This window comes from Stegodyphus dumicola, chromosome 10 (genome assembly GCF_044657685.1).
Source record: "Stegodyphus dumicola isolate Sdum_Otavi_A_Nest chromosome 10, ASM4465768v1".
NCBI classification, from domain to species: Eukaryota; Metazoa; Arthropoda; class Arachnida; order Araneae; family Eresidae; genus Stegodyphus; species Stegodyphus dumicola.
The window spans coordinates 28776419-28794571 of NC_140777.1; the positions used below are offsets into that span (position 1 = coordinate 28776419).

The 18153-nt window shown below is 32.1% G+C and overlaps 1 protein-coding gene across 3 annotated transcripts in view; it reads right to left on the reverse strand.

Annotated features, from left to right (window-relative positions):
* LOC118197298 (exonuclease mut-7 homolog) overlaps positions 1–18153 on the reverse strand; it is a 120663-nt gene that overhangs the window by 87625 nt on the left and 14885 nt on the right. For 2 of the 3 annotated variants that reach the window (XM_035368790.2, XM_035368789.2), the window contains exons 2-3: positions 5307–5743; positions 21–74 (exon numbers count right to left, since the gene is read on the reverse strand). In XM_035368790.2, coding sequence (XP_035224681.1) covers positions 21–74; positions 5307–5741 — 489 coding nt within the window. In that variant the 5' untranslated portion in view covers positions 5742–5743. Of the gene's footprint in view, positions 1–20; positions 75–5306; positions 5744–18153 lie in introns of those variants that run through there. The other variant, XM_035368792.2, reaches the window with a different exon arrangement.

Below are 18153 nucleotides of genomic sequence, written 5' to 3' on the forward strand. Positions count from 1 at the left end.
AAAAGAAAAGCAAAACTTACTTCTTCAAGAGCAAGTTCCCTTTCTAAATTAAGGGCAGTAATAGTATAATAAGCCTGTAGAAAATTTTATAAATTAATTTCTATTAAACTGTAATAACAGAAATATAAACAAAAAAATTAGCTTTTACAAAAGGAGAACTAAGAACTGGTAAAAAATAAACATTATATTTTTGCATAAAAGAAAAGGAAAAAAAAATAATAATAATAACTAAATGATAATTTAAAAGAAAGAAATCAGTAGAATTGAAATGAAAGAGCATTTAAGTAAAAATTATAATTTTTAAACATATTTTTTAATTAAGCTAAAATAACAAGCTGAACAAGTATTAATTTAGAAGTCAAACAGCAAAAATCAGTGTTATATTTACAAATTTTCACAGAACTGGTTTCGATGGTTTTACCGAACCATCATCCTCAGCTGCCAAAGCACAAATTAATGAGGTAAGTTATAGTGATCAGATAAGATAAGAATGGCTGGACAGGAGTTAAGCTACTGGTGCCATTTATTGATGAAACAAGAACTAAAACAATTTCCTTAAAGTCTGAAGGCAAAGATGGATTGGAATTAGGGTCGTTATCTAGAACAGAAAGATTTTTTGAATGTGAAAAGTCTCTAGAAAATCTAATTCACCAACGGGAGATGTTTTCTGAACAATTTTGGCTACAGAAAAATTGAAATTGTAACTTTCAGACAAACAATGCTGGGTGACAGGTGACTTCTATGTTTCCATTTTTCTAACATATGCCTGTTACTGTAAAAGCCTAGTGAAACCTAGCTTTTACCAAAGTGGCTTGATAAAATCCGAAGTATGCTTTAATATGATTCAATTTCCGGCTTTTACCAAGCTTTTGCAGTAAATCTTAGGAGTTACCAATGGCTTCTGCTAAAACACCCGAAACGAGGGATTACTTAAGATAGGATTTTCCATTCGCAGGTACATTGTATACAGTGTATCCTCAAAAGGTTAAAAGAGAATTTAATTTTTAATTGATAATATAAGTTGTATATGTGATCAAAATAAGGTATGATTTAAGATTATGTTGAGGAAACTGTCTTACAATTATTTTTCAAAGAGTTACAAGAAATAAAAAAATAAAATGCAATATTTATGGCATTTCACAAATAAGATCCCATGTTAAAAAGCTGAACTAATACACAATTCTCTCGATAACTACTGAAGGGATTTCAATAATAAAAAAAAAAAAAAAAGGAAAATGTAGAACATTTTTCCTTAATACTTCTTACTACCTGTTACAAAAAGGTTGACTTTTATGGCATTTTGAATTACAAAGTAGATCAGCTGATTTGCACAAACACACCTTCACAGTGCACTTCTTTGAACAGTTGCATTTTCTGAGTCCTTGTCTTCCAAATAAAAAAAGTCTTTTTACTACTTGTAACACTTTTTTTTCTGTACCAACAACTTCAATGTTTAAAAAATTTTCTTTGCGAAAGGTAAACTGGTTTCTTGTGTACAGCGATTTTAATTTATCAAACTTAGTGGCAAGAACATAAAACTCGTCATCTTTAATATCTGTAATAATGGCTATTACTGATTTTGGATCCAATTTCGATCGATCATTATCAGGTACTTTTATTTTATTTTCTCCGAGATCAGGTTTCAGAAAGCTTTTAGTAGACGCAGTCTTCATCTTCTTTGCCTACTGCTCAAATCGTTCCTTAGCTGTCTCCCGAAACACTTTCATATTTCGAACTTTGTTGATAATCACACTCGTTGTGCCAGAGCATATATCTGTTTTTTTTTTTTTTTTTTCCAATTTGAATTTCAGTATCTACTTTCACCATTATGCATGATTCTTTTTCACATGTATTATTATTATCCTGCGATTCTAAATCAACTATTGATTTGAGATTAGTACTTTCATCTTCTGTATTAACCCTGAATTCATTATTAATAGGCCTCTTCAGTGGCCATGCTACTAATTAAATTACATGGCAAAACTGAGTTAGCAAGTCCCAGCTTCATTGGACAACCAAACATAGAAATTTCTGAATCACCTTGACTTTTTCTAAAGTGTAAACATAAAAAATTGATCCCCAATTTCATTCAAATCAAATCTAATCAAAAATCTTCCAATCGTGTTTCAAGAATTCTCTTAATCTGCAAATTTGCCTTGCTTTGGTTCATCACAAGGGATACACGTCAACAGTTAATTCAAAGTTAAACATGAGCTATATAAGCTTCACCTGGAACTCGCTAATTCATTGCCATTGAACAAAAGTTTTGATCTAGAACTTGCATTTAAATTCAAAAAAATTCTTTTACAGTCTTTCTATTTAAGTACAGTGGAACCACGAGATACGAGTTTAATTCGTTCTAGCACTAAGCTCGTATAGTGAATTTCTTGTATTTAGAATCAAACTTCTCCACTAAAAGTAATGAAATCCAGTTAATCTGTTCCATACCCCCAAAAATATCAACATAAAAAATTATATTTTCTAATAAATAACACTGGTTAATAATATAACTGTAGTTTACCCTTTGTAATAGCTTCTGATACCGACTTTTTAACTGCTTCTCGTTAAACCACAGCAATTTCTCAACATCTTCTAGGAGTTTTGAACGGTGCTTGGAAGTAACGGTAACTCTTTTGGCTACATCGAGTTTCTTAATTTCTTCCCGCTTCTTCAGAATAGTGCAAATCATCGATGTCGAAAGGCCGTAATGCAACGTGAAATAATTATTTTCACATTAAATATAATAAACAATTGACTCACAAGTGCACAAATACATAGATCAAAGAAAACCGAGTGATTTGCTGAGGAGATACCCCGAGTCAAGCTGGATTGGGAAATGGTGCCACGCATACCAACAGCGTGGCTCATTGCTTGTTTCTCAAGTCAATGCTTGTATTTAGAGACAGATTTTTCACTCATACTTTCCTCGTATCTCAAGGTTTCACTGTAGTTCAAAAAAATCTACCCATTGTAAATATTAAGCCAATAGCTAATATTTCCAGTGTTTGTTTATCAGAAGAGCAAGAGAGAATTCTGAAATATAATTATAACCTCTCATAAACCTCAAAACCCTCGATTCCAAAGATTTTGGCTCCTATCGAAAAAGCTTTCAGATTCAGTAAAGTTTCAAATACACAGAAAGAAGTGATTAGGCATCTTATTGCTCATGATGTGAAATTCAACAATAAGTCTTTGAAACCAAATCTAAGTGCAAGAGAAAGAGCTACAGTGTATGAAATTCATTCTAACCTGGACATTATCATTTCAAAGGTAAACAAAGGTGGCCAGATAGTCGTCATGGACATGAACATCGATCATGTCATTAAACTCTTAAACGAAGGACCATATAATCCGATCTCTAAAGACCCTTCACCTTCAGACCTCTCAAAAATAGAAACTGCGATCAAATCTTCACGAATCCTTTCGAACAATTTAAAAGTCACTTATCCCATCTGTTGCGAATTGTGCCAGATTATATGCTCTTTCCAAAATTCATAAATGTGATATTCCTTTCCACCCTATTGTATCAAATTTAGGCACTGCCTCATACTGGTTAGCTAAATATTTAGTTCCTAGATTTTCAACTCTATTAGATAATATCATTTACACAATACAAAATTCAATAGAGTTTGTAAAAAAAGTTAAAAGCATTTCTCCTAGAAATTTACTCATGGTTTCTTTTGACGTAAAATCATTATTCACCAAAGTTCCAGGGTGCATTAAGATGTCTAGAAACTGAACTTTGTGATTTTCTTTTCTCTTGCATCGAAACTGCTGAACTAATTTCCCTCACTCAACTCTATTCGAAAGCAACACATTCTGTTTTTCAAAATAAGTATTACAAGCAAACTGAGGGATTAGCCATGGAAAGCCCCCTCAGTCCCATCCTGGTTGATATCTACATGCATTATTATGAATCAAAATTATTAGAAACTTGAAACTTCCCGGTATGGTTCCGCTACGTAGACGATACATTTACCCTGTTTGACAGTAATAAATATAATTTAAATAAAGTTCTTTCAACAATGAATTCCATTGATCCTGCTATTCAATTCACTTTCGAACTTGAGACATGCAATTCTGTTCTGTTCCTCGACATTTTGGCCACACGTAACACATCCAGACTTCAGTACTAAGGTTTACCATAAAGCTTCATCGGTTTGCCTTCCACTACACTTCGAAACAAGTCATACAACTAAACAAAAGTCAGCTTCATTTTATTCTTACGTTTTCCATGCACTTCATGTTTGCTCCACCAAACTGGCTCTTGATCAAGAACTAAATTATTTAAAAGCAGTAGCTATTGGCAGTGCCTTTTTACCCAACATTATAAATCAAGCAGTAAAAAAATTCTCATCTCATCACACCAAAACGCATACTCTTGCTTTAGTAGGTTATAAGAATTCTGTTGTAATTCCTTTCTTTCCATCATTTAGCTATAAAATTGCATGTATTTTACAGAAATTTAACTTTCAGATCGTTGATTCTCCTATCAATAAGATTTTGAGTTCCATACTCAAAGATCCCATTCCGAATAGAATTGCTTGGATATTTACACGATTCCTTGCCTATGTGGTTTAATTTACATTGGTCAAATTAAGAAAGCCTTAAAATTTTCCATTAAGGAACATGAGGCATATGTTAGAAAAAAGGAGACACAGAAGTCCTCTGTTGCCCAGCATTGTTGGTCCGAAACTCAATTTTTCTGCAGCTAAAATTATCAAAAAACATCCTCCATTGGTGAATTAGACTTTTTAGAGGTGTTTCACATTCAAAAAAATTAAACATGGTACACATGTTAAAAAAGTGCAAAACATAAAATCATATCATATAAAGTACATATATAGCATTCACTTCAACGAACAGATTTCAGGAACCTCACAATTATTATATGAAATGGAAATTTCCTTATAGTTCAAAAGATATACCACTACTATAATTGCTACTATAAATGCATACATTCACTACCAACAAAGCTTCAAATAAAATAGTACATAACGGTAAGCACAGAAAGAGCAAATCTAAAATGCAGCTTTTAAGAAATAAATACTTCAGAAAAGAAAAATCAACCCTAATACATATCAGCTACGAATGAAATGAAAATGATGCATTATTGGATACTTTACGAACCATGTTTCTGAAAAAATAAATCTGAAGTATTCTACATATATTTGGAGAAACAGAATAAAGGAATAAAATGTAAAAATTTATTGGCACAGTATATATTTTAAAACAGATAGTAATTAATGAATCTCATAATGTTAGTAAAAATATAATTTCAAAGTAAACTGAGATAAAATACATGCCTCTCTGTACAATTTTTTTGACAACAGATCTTTAATTACTAGTTTAAAATATTCACAGTCTTCTTTCAACCTAAAAATTTCACATACTAATCCTACTAAAGTACCATTAGTTTGTTGTAAAACTCGATCTAATGCATCAGCTTTTTGTTCTCTAGTGAGAAACACTGAGACATCATTCTGCTCACACCATTTTTTTAATGATTCTAAAACTGCTCGAGATAATGACCAAGATTTTCCTCTTGGGAAATCTTTAGAATAAAACATCAAATCTAAAGCATAAGTAAATGGGTCACTCTGTTGGTCAAAACATTTAAAAATAATTTCCAGGAATGTTTTATCAAAATTGAAATTCTGTTCCAGGATTTCTAAGTCTGGAATAAGATGAGGAGGAACTAATTTTTTGGCCAGACCTCCATATGCATGTCCCACACTCATACCTAAAAAAAAAAAAAAAAATAGAAAATAATTACTTCAACATCACATCCATAAAAATATGAAGAATTCCTAACACTAGTCAGAAAAAATTTCTTTTATATCCACCATTAAAAAGAAATATACTATTCATTTATCGAAAGAACATAGAGAACTCCCTAGCTTGGCAAAGAAATGGTACACATAATATTAAGTAACTTTTTTTTTTATTTTCACTCAGTTCACAGAATTTAAAATTTTAGTAAAAACCCAAGAGACAATCAAATTTTTCAGGTAATTTTACAATCAAATGATACATTATAGTTAAATGAATTTTAGTACATGAAAGCATTATTTTTGAATACATTTTATTATTAAACAAAATTTAAAATAGTGTGTACTTTATTGTCTTTTCAAAATTTTTAAAAATATAACAGCATTATTATTTTTAGTGTATTTCACAATAGTTTTTATGAACAGGTACTAATTAATTTAACATACATCAGAGCTGGTTGAGCCTATCAATCATAATTACCATCTTATCCTCAAAAAAATACCCAGAGTTACACTGCAAGGAATACATTGATCCTGCACCAGAAAGAAACACAAGAGTTCTGTAATTAGGGTTTTCGGCACCTGGGGACAACTGAAGATTTTGCACCCCTTCCTGTTTACCCATAAAGGAAAACAATTGTAAAATTTTATACCATCAATTTGGCACCCCCTTGATGCTGCACCCAGAGATGTTCTCCTCTAGCTACACCACTGAAAAAAAACAAATTATTGTGGGGATTCCTGAAAGATTGTGTCTATGGAAGAATCATGCGGACTATGCCTGAATTAAGAGGAAGCATAATACGTCATGTTGCTGCAACTGATCAAGAAACCCTTTGTGCTGCTACTGAACCCATTACAGCCTACTTTGTGGGCAATTTGAAACTTTAACCATCAACACTGGCTTATTAGTCAACGACTGTTGACTATTATAATGACTAAGGTAGCTCTAAATTTAAAATAAATATGTACTTTAAATACTGCTGCTTGAAAACTGCTCCATTTTGGAATACTAAGATTCACATGCTATGTTTTACAAACACTTCTTGCATATTTAATGCCTAAAACTTATTTGCATTTCTTTCATTTATTGAACAGGAACCTTTACCTCTTTTTCTCAGTAATTCTGTTAAATTAAATCCACAAATAAACTTTTTCTAAAGAAAAATACTGCCACAATATCATCTATCAATTTTTTATAAAACACAAAGAAGTTTATACAAGTTTGTCACACAACAAAAAGATAATGGCAGCTACAGCCACCACATTTTGAAAATGTATTGTCCCTGTACCTGAACATATGCACCTCATATGAATTTTCAATTTGTGTTAGATTTAATTCCTATTTTGTGCAAATTAATCACCAATGTACTGCCATTCGGCAGAGCACAAAATGTTTATCTTTCAAATTTAATCTGTCATTAATTAACAAATTAAAATATTTAAAAGCAGTAAATACAGTTCTTAACACTTCTGGGTACTTTTTTGCTATGCACCTGCCACACATTTTCGCCCCTAGGAAAGGAAAAACAAACACATGCCCAGATGCAATGATAGCACCATTTAGGGTCTATGTACGTATGTGAATAAACAATTAAATACACACATTATTACAACAGTACCAGAAAATGCATGACAGGTGTATAATGGAAAAGTACCTATTTTTGTTAATAATGTATGACTGACTTACTGAAATAAAAATGCATTTAATTCTGGTTTTTCTAAATACTAATTTTGGTATTTACATATTATTCCAATGACTATGAAGCAGTCATCAAGCAGTGTGTTTAGTGCCAGTTATGGATAAGCATCATGTCAATAATATCTGCAATTTTGTTTTATATAACCCTGTTTGATTATTGATATGCCACACTTTGCTTTTATGATCAAAAATACAGAGAATACTGTTACTGCTGTATATTTTTCTTGCATTTTGAAAAAAATTATTAAAATTTGAGATCTGCCATCTACTGCTTGAGGCAAGCAGTGATGCATTTTCAGTGTTATAGTATCCTAGCATAAAAAAAGTATATACTAATGGACACACATATATTATTTAAAAATTGATAAACAATCCAATGCAACATGGAAAATTGTGACAATAGAATATCCATTCCAAAAGGAAAATGGTTTGTTGGTTGAAGAATTACATCTGTAGCTGCTGTCTTGTTCATTTACAGATGATCAAGAGAATTATCACGGATTGAATGGGGAAAAGAACTACTGAATATTGTTGACAAAACAGTAATAGATTGGACCAACTACTTGCAAGAAGTTTGTACTCAAACAGTTCTATGTAGAGCTTCCTGTAAAATCCTAACAAAATAGTAATACTTGAGTGGTATATTGTTATTATTAAATACAGAGACATCACTTTCTTCAAGATTCCACAGGAACAACTGGCGCAACTTAGCTGGGATTTCTAGTAAATTTCATGGTTCGATGGTATCCAACTTTTATGGTCAAGAGGATAATACCTAAGTATCGTAATTTTTATGAATAGTTTTAGAGGGGTTTTTTTTTTATTAATAAGAGATTGTTTCTAATGCTAAAATTGACTATTAACAAAACTTTTAAAAGAAACTTTTTTTTCACACCCTTTTCCAGTTTCTTTAAAGGAAAATCCTATCAAGTGTTACACTGCAGTCTGAAGACTTCAAATGTGATTGTTTTACATAGCTGGACAGGTGCTAATAATTCATATGAAAATTCTTCAGCATTTATTAAGTTTTATTCTATCCAATGTATACTGTATCTCATCCATTCTTGAGGTTCTCTGAGAAAGGTTCATCAGGTTTTTGTTGTATAGGTAGAAAAGAGAAATTTTATTACAGAAATAATACTTACGACAAGTGCAGCAGAATGACTAGTCAAAAGTCGTTAATTCGGACCTCAAAGCTAAAAACTTTCTGCACATGCGCCGCGTTGACACATGCGCATAGGCGTTTACGCTTGCACGCAAGACCTTTTACGACTGCACATATGCGTGTGCGCAAGCACAGAATACGTTTTCGCGTGCGTGTTTTATGTATAACGGACGGTGTAAGCTAAAATTATCTAATTATCTATTTGAGTTAATGTTGATGATTGCGTTGTTCCTTAATTTTCGAATTGGATCCGGCTTATTATTTTTTTGCAGACTGTAAGAGCAATACTATAAAAGTAAACTTGAACTTTCGATTATGTCAAATAGAATTTCCGATTCTGGAGCTCCCAAAGGATAGTACAAAACGAAAGTATGTTTCGATGTCCATTACACATAAAGTGGAATTGCTGCAAAAAATGGATAAAGACATGAAGAACGTGACAGAGAGGTTAGTGAAAACGAAAGAATTTCGATTGACAAGTTAGTCAGTATTCTCGGCACAGCAATTAACGGGACTTGAACAACGGAACTTTGTAACTGAACAAGAAATTATGTCTGTTTAAAGAATTAAAGAGAAAGTATTATCACATAAAATGAAGCAACTTAAACAACTTACATTGAAAGAAATGTTTAATAAAGTAAACAAATAAATATTAAGCTTTTTCTTTTTGTAAATTTTGATACCCTTTAGATCATAATTGTTCTTTATTTCATAAATTATGGTTTCATATTTTTAATTTTAGAATTTCTGCATGCCATCTTACGAGATTTAAACTGATGATCTATAATCCGGAAAAATCGATAATCCGGAATCGCCGAAGTCCTGACGAGTCCAGATTAACGACTTTTGACTGTATTATGTTTCCATCATCAAATTCTTCAATGGAAGCAAAAGCATAAAAAAGAAGAAAAATGAAATAATCAGCATTTAAAAAATAAGGTCGAAATTTACGGGTGTGTGTTATATGCTGGATATAAAAATTATATGTTTAAAAATAAGGAAAAGAAGAGGATACATAAATTAGATTTCTACATGTACCTAAATGTTGCTTATTTAAAGGAAATGACACACTTTATGAAATTAAAAATTTTCATTCTAAGGTAATTTTTCATTATCAGACAATTTCCTTTATGTAAAGCATATTAGTTATTGTGTTTTCATTCATTCAGAGAAAAGATTTGACTTCTAATTCCACGAATTCATTCAGGTCGGAAGTGCATTCTTACCCCAAATTATGTCCCTCTAATGTACAAACTGTAGAATAACATTCTTGTGCACATCTTCATTGAATGCAGCCCTCCTTCTTTGCAAAATTATTTACACTTCTTCAAGCATTTCCTCTCCACAAGTATTGTTCCCCTTAAAACCTATCATCTAAATTGTTCGAAAGTCTGGTAAAAATTTTCGAATGAATGACTTCAAAAGATATGAGCATCACGCATGTATCTTTCAGGTTTCTTCTTAAAGAAAAGAGTGCACGTTATACGGCGAATAAAAATGAAAAAATATGGTTTGAAATTATAGGTGTGCATTATACGCCAGAATATACAGTACTTACAAATTAAAGAAATTATATTATGAACTGTATCACCATATTTCTTTGCATACCTTTCCCTTTGTCTAACTTATTTTATTATCTGAAAATCAAGAGAGCAAAATTATGTGAGCAATTTAACTTTTGAAGAACACGATTACAATAAGTACTTAACAAATGAAAAGTTATCATGGTTAAATTAATGCTAACTACCACAATATTTCTTTAAAAGAAACCTACATTCTATACAGTCAAAAGTTTTTAATTCGGACGTCCATAATCTGGAATGATCTATAATCCGGACCATAAAAGTACAAACTTTCTGTGCATGTGTAAACGCATAATGCCTTTGCGCATGCGCGTTTAATGTATAATGGACGGTATAAGCTAAGCTAAAATTATCTAATTATCTATTTCAATTAATGTTGCAGATTGCTTTGTTTTTTAATCTTCTAATTGGATCCGGCTTATTATTTTTTGCAGACTGCTAGAGCAATTTTATAAAAGTAAGCTTGAACTTCTGATTATGTCAAAAAAGAATTTCCGATTCTGGAGCTGCCAAAGGATCTACAAAGCGAAAGCATGTTCCGATGTCCATCAAACAAAAAGTGGAATTGCCGCAAAAAATGGATAAAGGCATATCCTTTGTTTCTCTAACCATTCTGAAATCTGTTTATCAATTTCACACTGCTCTGCGAGTGGGGAAAGCCGTCGTGGCACGCAATGAACTGGAAGTTGATCTGTCAGCACTATCCTCATCTTCAGGGTAGATGTTTTTATTTTATTTAGCTTATAATTCCTTACTAAATGCAGTATTTCATCTCGATGTACTCTGTCTTTGATGATTTAAATCCAATTCCACATCATTATAAATATCATGAATACACATCAAATAGCTTTCTGGTTGCAATTTTCTAATTTCAACTATGCAATGTATGCTTTACGCATGCTCGTGTTGAAAGAAATGTTTAATAAAGTAAACAAATAAATATTAAGCTTTTTTTTTGTAAATTTTGATACCCTTTAAATCATATTTGCTTTTCATTTCATAAATTACGGTTTCCTATTTTTAATTTTATAATTTCTGCATGCCATCTTACCAGATTTAAATTGATGATCTATAATCCGGAAAAACCAATAATCCGGAATCGCCGAAGTCCCGACGAGCCCGGATTAAAGACTTTTGACTGTAATATTAATATTAGAATATCTGATGTTATTAAACTGATATCTGATAGAAGCAACATGTCCGACTCAATTATTTTGTTAAAACCGTGCAGGCAACTAGCATGAATAAGTCTTGATTTCTCAAGAGTAGCAAAGGTGAAATAAAGAACTATGTACAATAATAGGAGAAGGGGAAAATTAAGTGAATATTTTTTTAATTTTTAGACATAAGATAAATGAATACACAAAAGATTATAATTTAAATTAGCAATTGCCTCTTAATGCTAAATTTAATTTTCCCTCTCTATTCTAAAAATAGTAATCTCTGCACTGCCTCATTTCAAGATGACCAATACATAGCACTGATGATGTAAATGGAACTAAATCTCAAACAGCTAATCATAATTTTACAGTAATATTAATTATCCAATCAAAATGCATTGAAAACCAAAACTAATACAATCTGAATTAAGATTTCATCTTGAACACAAAGCACTTGCTTTCTCCACTACAGCCTAGCTTCAATGCTGCTCGCTTCTTACACCAAAGCTTCATCAAAAAATGTAAATATTTTTAAGCAAGCAGAAGTAGTGTGCCAAGTTTTTTGCCGTCACAACATGTTTACTGAAATAGAAATGAAGATTTAATTTGTCTCAGCTGCAAGATTGCTCTTCATTATGGACCTACATATCTATACTATCAATGTTTTTACAATATCATAAACAGAGACAAAAAGTAGTAAATTTAGAACAAATTTCACACACACTTCTTTGCCATCACCAATGATGTCAAACTAGTAACCTGGGCATCCTTTTTTTATTCTAATGCTTTCGTTGCTGGTCTTTGTTTTATAATTTATAACTGGTTAAAAATGTTCTCTAATTCTTGAAAGCTTTGTATTTCTATTTCTACATTTTAATTTCAATTTTTTAATTTTAATCTTGCTTTTTGTGAAAAACTGTACTTAACTGTTTTAACATTGGGATTTTTTTATATGAATTGGTCTATGTCTCTAACGGATTGACTCTGCAAACAATGAGTAAGTTATGTATTATTTCAATTCTATTTTCCTTTAAAAGTGTTTATATTTTAATTGCCTAATTGGACTCAAATTTTTCACTTACACTGTGTCAGAGAGGACTTTAAAATTTTTAGGTTAATTGCTATAATTTAATACTTTGAAATGGTTCATCAGATAATTTTGGAATACAGAAACGTAATGGTTTTCAAGTCGAAGGGGGATATAACTGAGTCTGATGTGTCCTCTTCTTAATAACATTATATCAGATTTGATTAAATTCCTCTTCTTTTATATTTTTTCCTGTTTTTTTTAATTTTTGAGGTTTTAGAATTTCACATTTCTTTAATTCTTATTCTACATAATAACATATTTGGTATTTATAGGGTATTTTGAAATTTAATGATATTGAATTTCACTTCTTTTGGGTCTTTGTGAAATTGGTTCTACATTTCTTACTTTTTGTCTACACTGATTAATTTTCAGAGTATATTGCGAGAAAATACTTGGGATAATTTTGTTTTTGAATAAAACATTTTGTGATACAATATATATATATATATATATATCCATGTGTGTGTGTTTTGGGTTCTGCCAAGTGCAACAAGAAAGGGAGGTGCCCAACTAAATGTTATAATAGTTCCATTTACAAAATTTCAATGTTCTACAGCTAATTGGAGTTATTTTGATTTATGCAAGATACATATATGTAACACAAAAAATCCCTTCCGAATCCATTTTTGGAAAAAAAAAAAAAAAAAAAGAAGTCCTTTATTCTGTCAATATGTGCAGACATCTCAAAAAAATCCTCCAAATGGATTTGTGAACCATCAAAATGAACATTTCTACTGAAATACGATACCCCCAATTTTTGTGATTACAGTACATCTTTTACTTCATACAAGGAAAACAAAAATAAAAAATAAATGTTTTGGAATAAAAGATGTTGCAACTGCATATTATTGGAAATGAGAAATACTGTTTGCTATTTTGAAATTTATTCTACTTTCAAAATGTCGCATGTAAACAAGCTGTAGCTTGAAGGATACATTTTTGCATTTTCCAAAGAGGATTGTAAATATTCCTACTTCATAATTAAAAAAACATTGTGAAATGTGTGGTGTTAAAATTTCCAAGTGCAAAATAAGGAACAATATTAATCATAAAATGAAAAATCTCAATTAGTACTTTTACATGGAAAGAAGACTCCAAACAAGGTATACACTGTTTCTGTTTCTACAGTAAATTGTTGGTCACAAGAGAAAACCCATTGAAAATCACAGAAATCAATTACAGTCTTTAAACACACCTGTAAAGTAAAATAATAAGCCAAGACTTACAACTTAAAAAAGCTAAAAAACATAATATTCACCAGCTTTTGCCAAGGCATGTGACTCAATACAGGATAATTTGCAGAACCCTGTATGAAAACTATTAAGCACAAGATCCTTGATGAAGCACGGGTTTATCTAAATGATTGCAATTGGAAACAAACAGCAAAAAAGGTACAAACTTGATTCTGTCAACGTAAAGCAGGGATGCACAACTTGTAGCCCGCGAGCAGTCAACTTGTTGTCCGCTGAGACCTTTTTAAACTTTTGTTGAGATTTAACATATTGGTTGTCTCTAGAAGAGGTTGCGAGCAAAAAAATTAACCATCCCCCTTCATTACTCATTCTAATTTGTCCCCTCAAAGTGAGATTTGGCACTGAGCCTGGCATCAACCAAAGCACGTATCCGCTGCCTGAACACGAAAATTGCTCCTAGCCTGTAGGACCAACACCTGTAGAAGATTGAGAAAGAGTCTGTGGTATGATGTAGCATGTGTGTGTTTGCACACATGCGCTAGTAAAGTGGAAGAGAAAAATATTTGTTCGGATCCAAAGCGGTGCATTCATTTGCTTGGCGTCATTGCACTTTTGCCTTCGTGACTATACACTGTTTTATCACATGTGTGTTTATTTTTCTTTTCGAGACCGTTAAGAAGTTTCCTGTTTTGAATATTTCCCTTTTTTGTTTAAATAATATTTTGAAAGTGGAACAAACGTAGAATTTTTGCAATTTTTTTTCAACGTGGTTTTGATAGTTGCCATTACGAATGGATGCAAAATGAAAAGAAATTTAGCAGACGATAACAGGAAATTTTCAGAGGCCTGGATTTCAAAATACTTTTTTGTGGAGCAAAATAAGAGAATTACATGCTTGATATGTAATTTTATAATTAGTGCTTGCAAGGAATATACCATTAAGTGACATTATGACACGAAACATTCAACATTTTCACAGCTTGAGGAAAAGGATCGAAATCGTAAAATCGAATCTCTTGGCTGTTCTTTCATTGCTCAAAGGAATGTATTTACAAAGGCATCTTCATAGTTAGATAACTGTGTTGAAGTTAGTTTGGAATTGCAGCCTTAATTGCTAAAAGTGGCTACCCATTTACTGATGGCGATTTTGCAAAGGAATGTATATTATTGGCTTCTGAGAAAGTATGCTCTGAAGCTATGCAGAAATTTTAAAATGCGAGTCTCGGCAGAATGATAATTCAAAGAAGAATTGAAAATTTATCTGATGATGTTATTGAACAATTACAGAGTGCCAAATTTAAGTAATTTTCTTTAGCAGCTGATGAGTCAGCAGATATTACTTCAACAGCTTAGCTTTTTTTGTTTGTCAGAGGAATTTCTGAAAATTTTGAAGTAACTGAAGAACTTGTTGGAATGAGTTCAATGAAGGGGCAAACAAGTGGAACTGATATTTCATCCTCAGTTTTAAATTTGTGTTCTGCACATAATTTTGATATTAACAAACTTGTTAGTATTACTACTGGAGCTCCAGCCTGGACTAGAATTCAGAATGGCATAGTGAGTATACTGAGAAACCATTTGGATGATAGAGGAAAAGATTTCCTTAGGTATCATACACCAAGAACAGCTATGTGCAAAAGAATTAGGATTTGACCGCCTAATGAAAGTAGTGAGCAATACAATCAATTTTATTCGCTCACATGTTTTAAACCACAGGCAATTTAAGGAAATCCTATAACACTCAGATGCACCACATAGTGATCTCATATATTACTCTGAAGTATGATGGTTGAGACATAGAGAGGCTTTGAAAAGGTTTGCTGATTTGATTGATGAAATAATACCATTCCTTGAAGAAAATGGCAAGCAAACTAGGATTTTAAAGGAACCATCTTTCAAGTAAAACTTAGCATTTTTAGTTGCTGTGACAGCCCATCTGAATGACCTAAACAAAAAATTGATGGGAAAAAAAAAAAAAAACAATTCATCAATCACCTGGGCAATGCAGTATCTGCTTTCAAACTAAAACTCCAACTATTCTCAAAGCAGCTTGGCTGTCAAAGTTTTACCAATTTTCCTTACCTGAAGAAACTCAAAGAAAATTTTCCTGATAAACAACTGGATTATTCAGATCACATAAAGAAACTGCTTATTTCTTTTGAAAAGTGATTTGCAGACTTTAAGTTGCATAAGGTTAAATTTAAATGTTCGGGGATCCATTTTCTGTTGTAGTTGAAGAAGCTCCAGAAGATGTTCAAATAGAACTTATCGATTTACAAACTTCTGACTTATGCAAATCCAGATTCCATGATTTAGATATTCTAGACTTTCATAGAATTCTACCTGCCGAATTTTCGTGCTTAAAAAATAACGTCAACAGATGTGCTACCATGTTTGGTAGTACTTATATATGGAAAGAAATATTTTCTCTTATGAATTTAAGTAAAAATTAAGAAATAAACTGAAAGATCAACACTTGCAATCTGTCTTAAGAATATTAACAACTAAAATATCAAAATTTGTTAATAAAATTCAATTTCAACCATCACATTAATGTATTTAACTATGACTAATTGTACATATTTTTATTAAAATATTTGTAGACAAGTATTAAATTATCATGCACAAGCATAAACTGTATATTTTTTCCAAGCTGAACTGTGTGTTTTGGCCCCAGTAGCACAAAAAGGAAACCCCATCCTTCTTTGCTTACATACATACATAATGGTCTCCAAATCAATTTAACCTCTTCGTTGTCCGTAACGAGTCTAGCGTGTTCAAGTGAAACTTCCGCAAGGCGGCCGGAATGCGCTTCAAGCGTTCTTCTACATTTTAAAACTTTTAAATGTTTAAAAAGCTTTCTAAATGTTTACTTGTTTGAGTTTTTATTTTTGTTTGTTCTAATACCTCCTAGAGCAGCGGTACTCAACCTGCGGCCTGCCAAGCTTTGTTGTATGGCCCGGCAAGCTATTCCCTGCATACAAAATTCTGCAATAAAAATCTCAAATGATTGGCTGATAAAAATGGGTGAGATGCAGATAGGGATAACAACGAAACCAATGCCCTGAATTTAAGCAGAACATTCTGGTTCTGCTCAATGCATGTCATATATTGTGCAGTCCGTCTCAGTAATTGCGTGGCATGAGAAGGTATGCCTAGAATGAATTTAGTCGGGTTCCTGTGGTTGGAAGCATTTTAATACTAGATGTGATAGCCACGAAGACTACAGATTTCTTCCGATGTTTAACAATGAGAACTAGTCCAAAGCGACATATCAACAATTATATCGTTTGTAACCTGGTGAGTAAGCCCGAGTGTCCCCACTCTTACTACCATTGCATGTCACTAGACCTCACAACAGGCTGTGCCACAAGCTCACCTTTAAATTCTGCACGGCAATAAATCATAAAGTGAATGCAATGTTGATGCCACTGTTACCTGTTAGTAAACTGTTTAAGTTACAAATCAAACATCTATGCAATTACAGCAAAAACACTAACACTACTGGTTTCATTAAATTTTCCACTGTTGACTGTCTAATTCCAAGAGGAACAGCTCAAGTTTCTACCAAATACGGCTTTTCTATTTATTACACTCACAACGCGAAGTAGCTTCCACCGTTTATGTTGGTGTGGCCACATTAGTGCACCGCTCCGCCCCACCCCCTGACTAAGGTCGCAGACAAGTCAGTATGTTTATTTTGCTTGTGTCGTGTGGGTGCTGTATTTCTGTGTCTGTAGTGAGGGTGAAGACTGAGAAAATAGTTATTCACCATGTCAGGAGTGGCTTCTAAAAAATGAAAAATATCCGATGAAAGAGGACTGCTTCACGATCAGTGGGAAAATCAGTATAGTGCAAAATAAACATTGGTCAGCAACTTGTTTAATTTGTCATGAAAGTGTTATATTAAAGAAATATAATATTGATCGCCATTTTACAACAAAACACGGATCGTTTAGTGAAACTTTTCCTCGAGGATCCACCGTAAGACGGGAGAAACTGGCAGCTTTGAAAAGTCCTTTGGTGCAACAACAAAACGTTATGTCGGCGGTGATGTCACAAGATGAAGCGGTAACAAAGGCATCATATGAAATTTGTTATATAATTGGTAAGGAAATGAAACCATTTATTGATGCAGAAATAGTAAAGGAGTATTTTTTTAACTGTTTCCAGTGTACTATTTGATAAATTCAACAACAAAAATCAAGTAATTAGAGAAATTATAAAACTCCAGCTCTCAGATTCAACCTGTGTTAGACGCATATTCGCGATCGCATAGTTCAAGACTTGCCAATGTTCCATAAATGGAACATTGAATTTAAAATTTCATAAAAATCACAATTTTATTAATATTGCTTTGCATAAATTATTACATGGAGAGTAAATATGGATTGATGTTTTAGTAGCAATGTAATTCTTCTAAAAGAAAAATTATCTCAATAAAAAAAAATTCATTATTTCACCTTTTTTCCTTCTTTTCTAAGAGCAA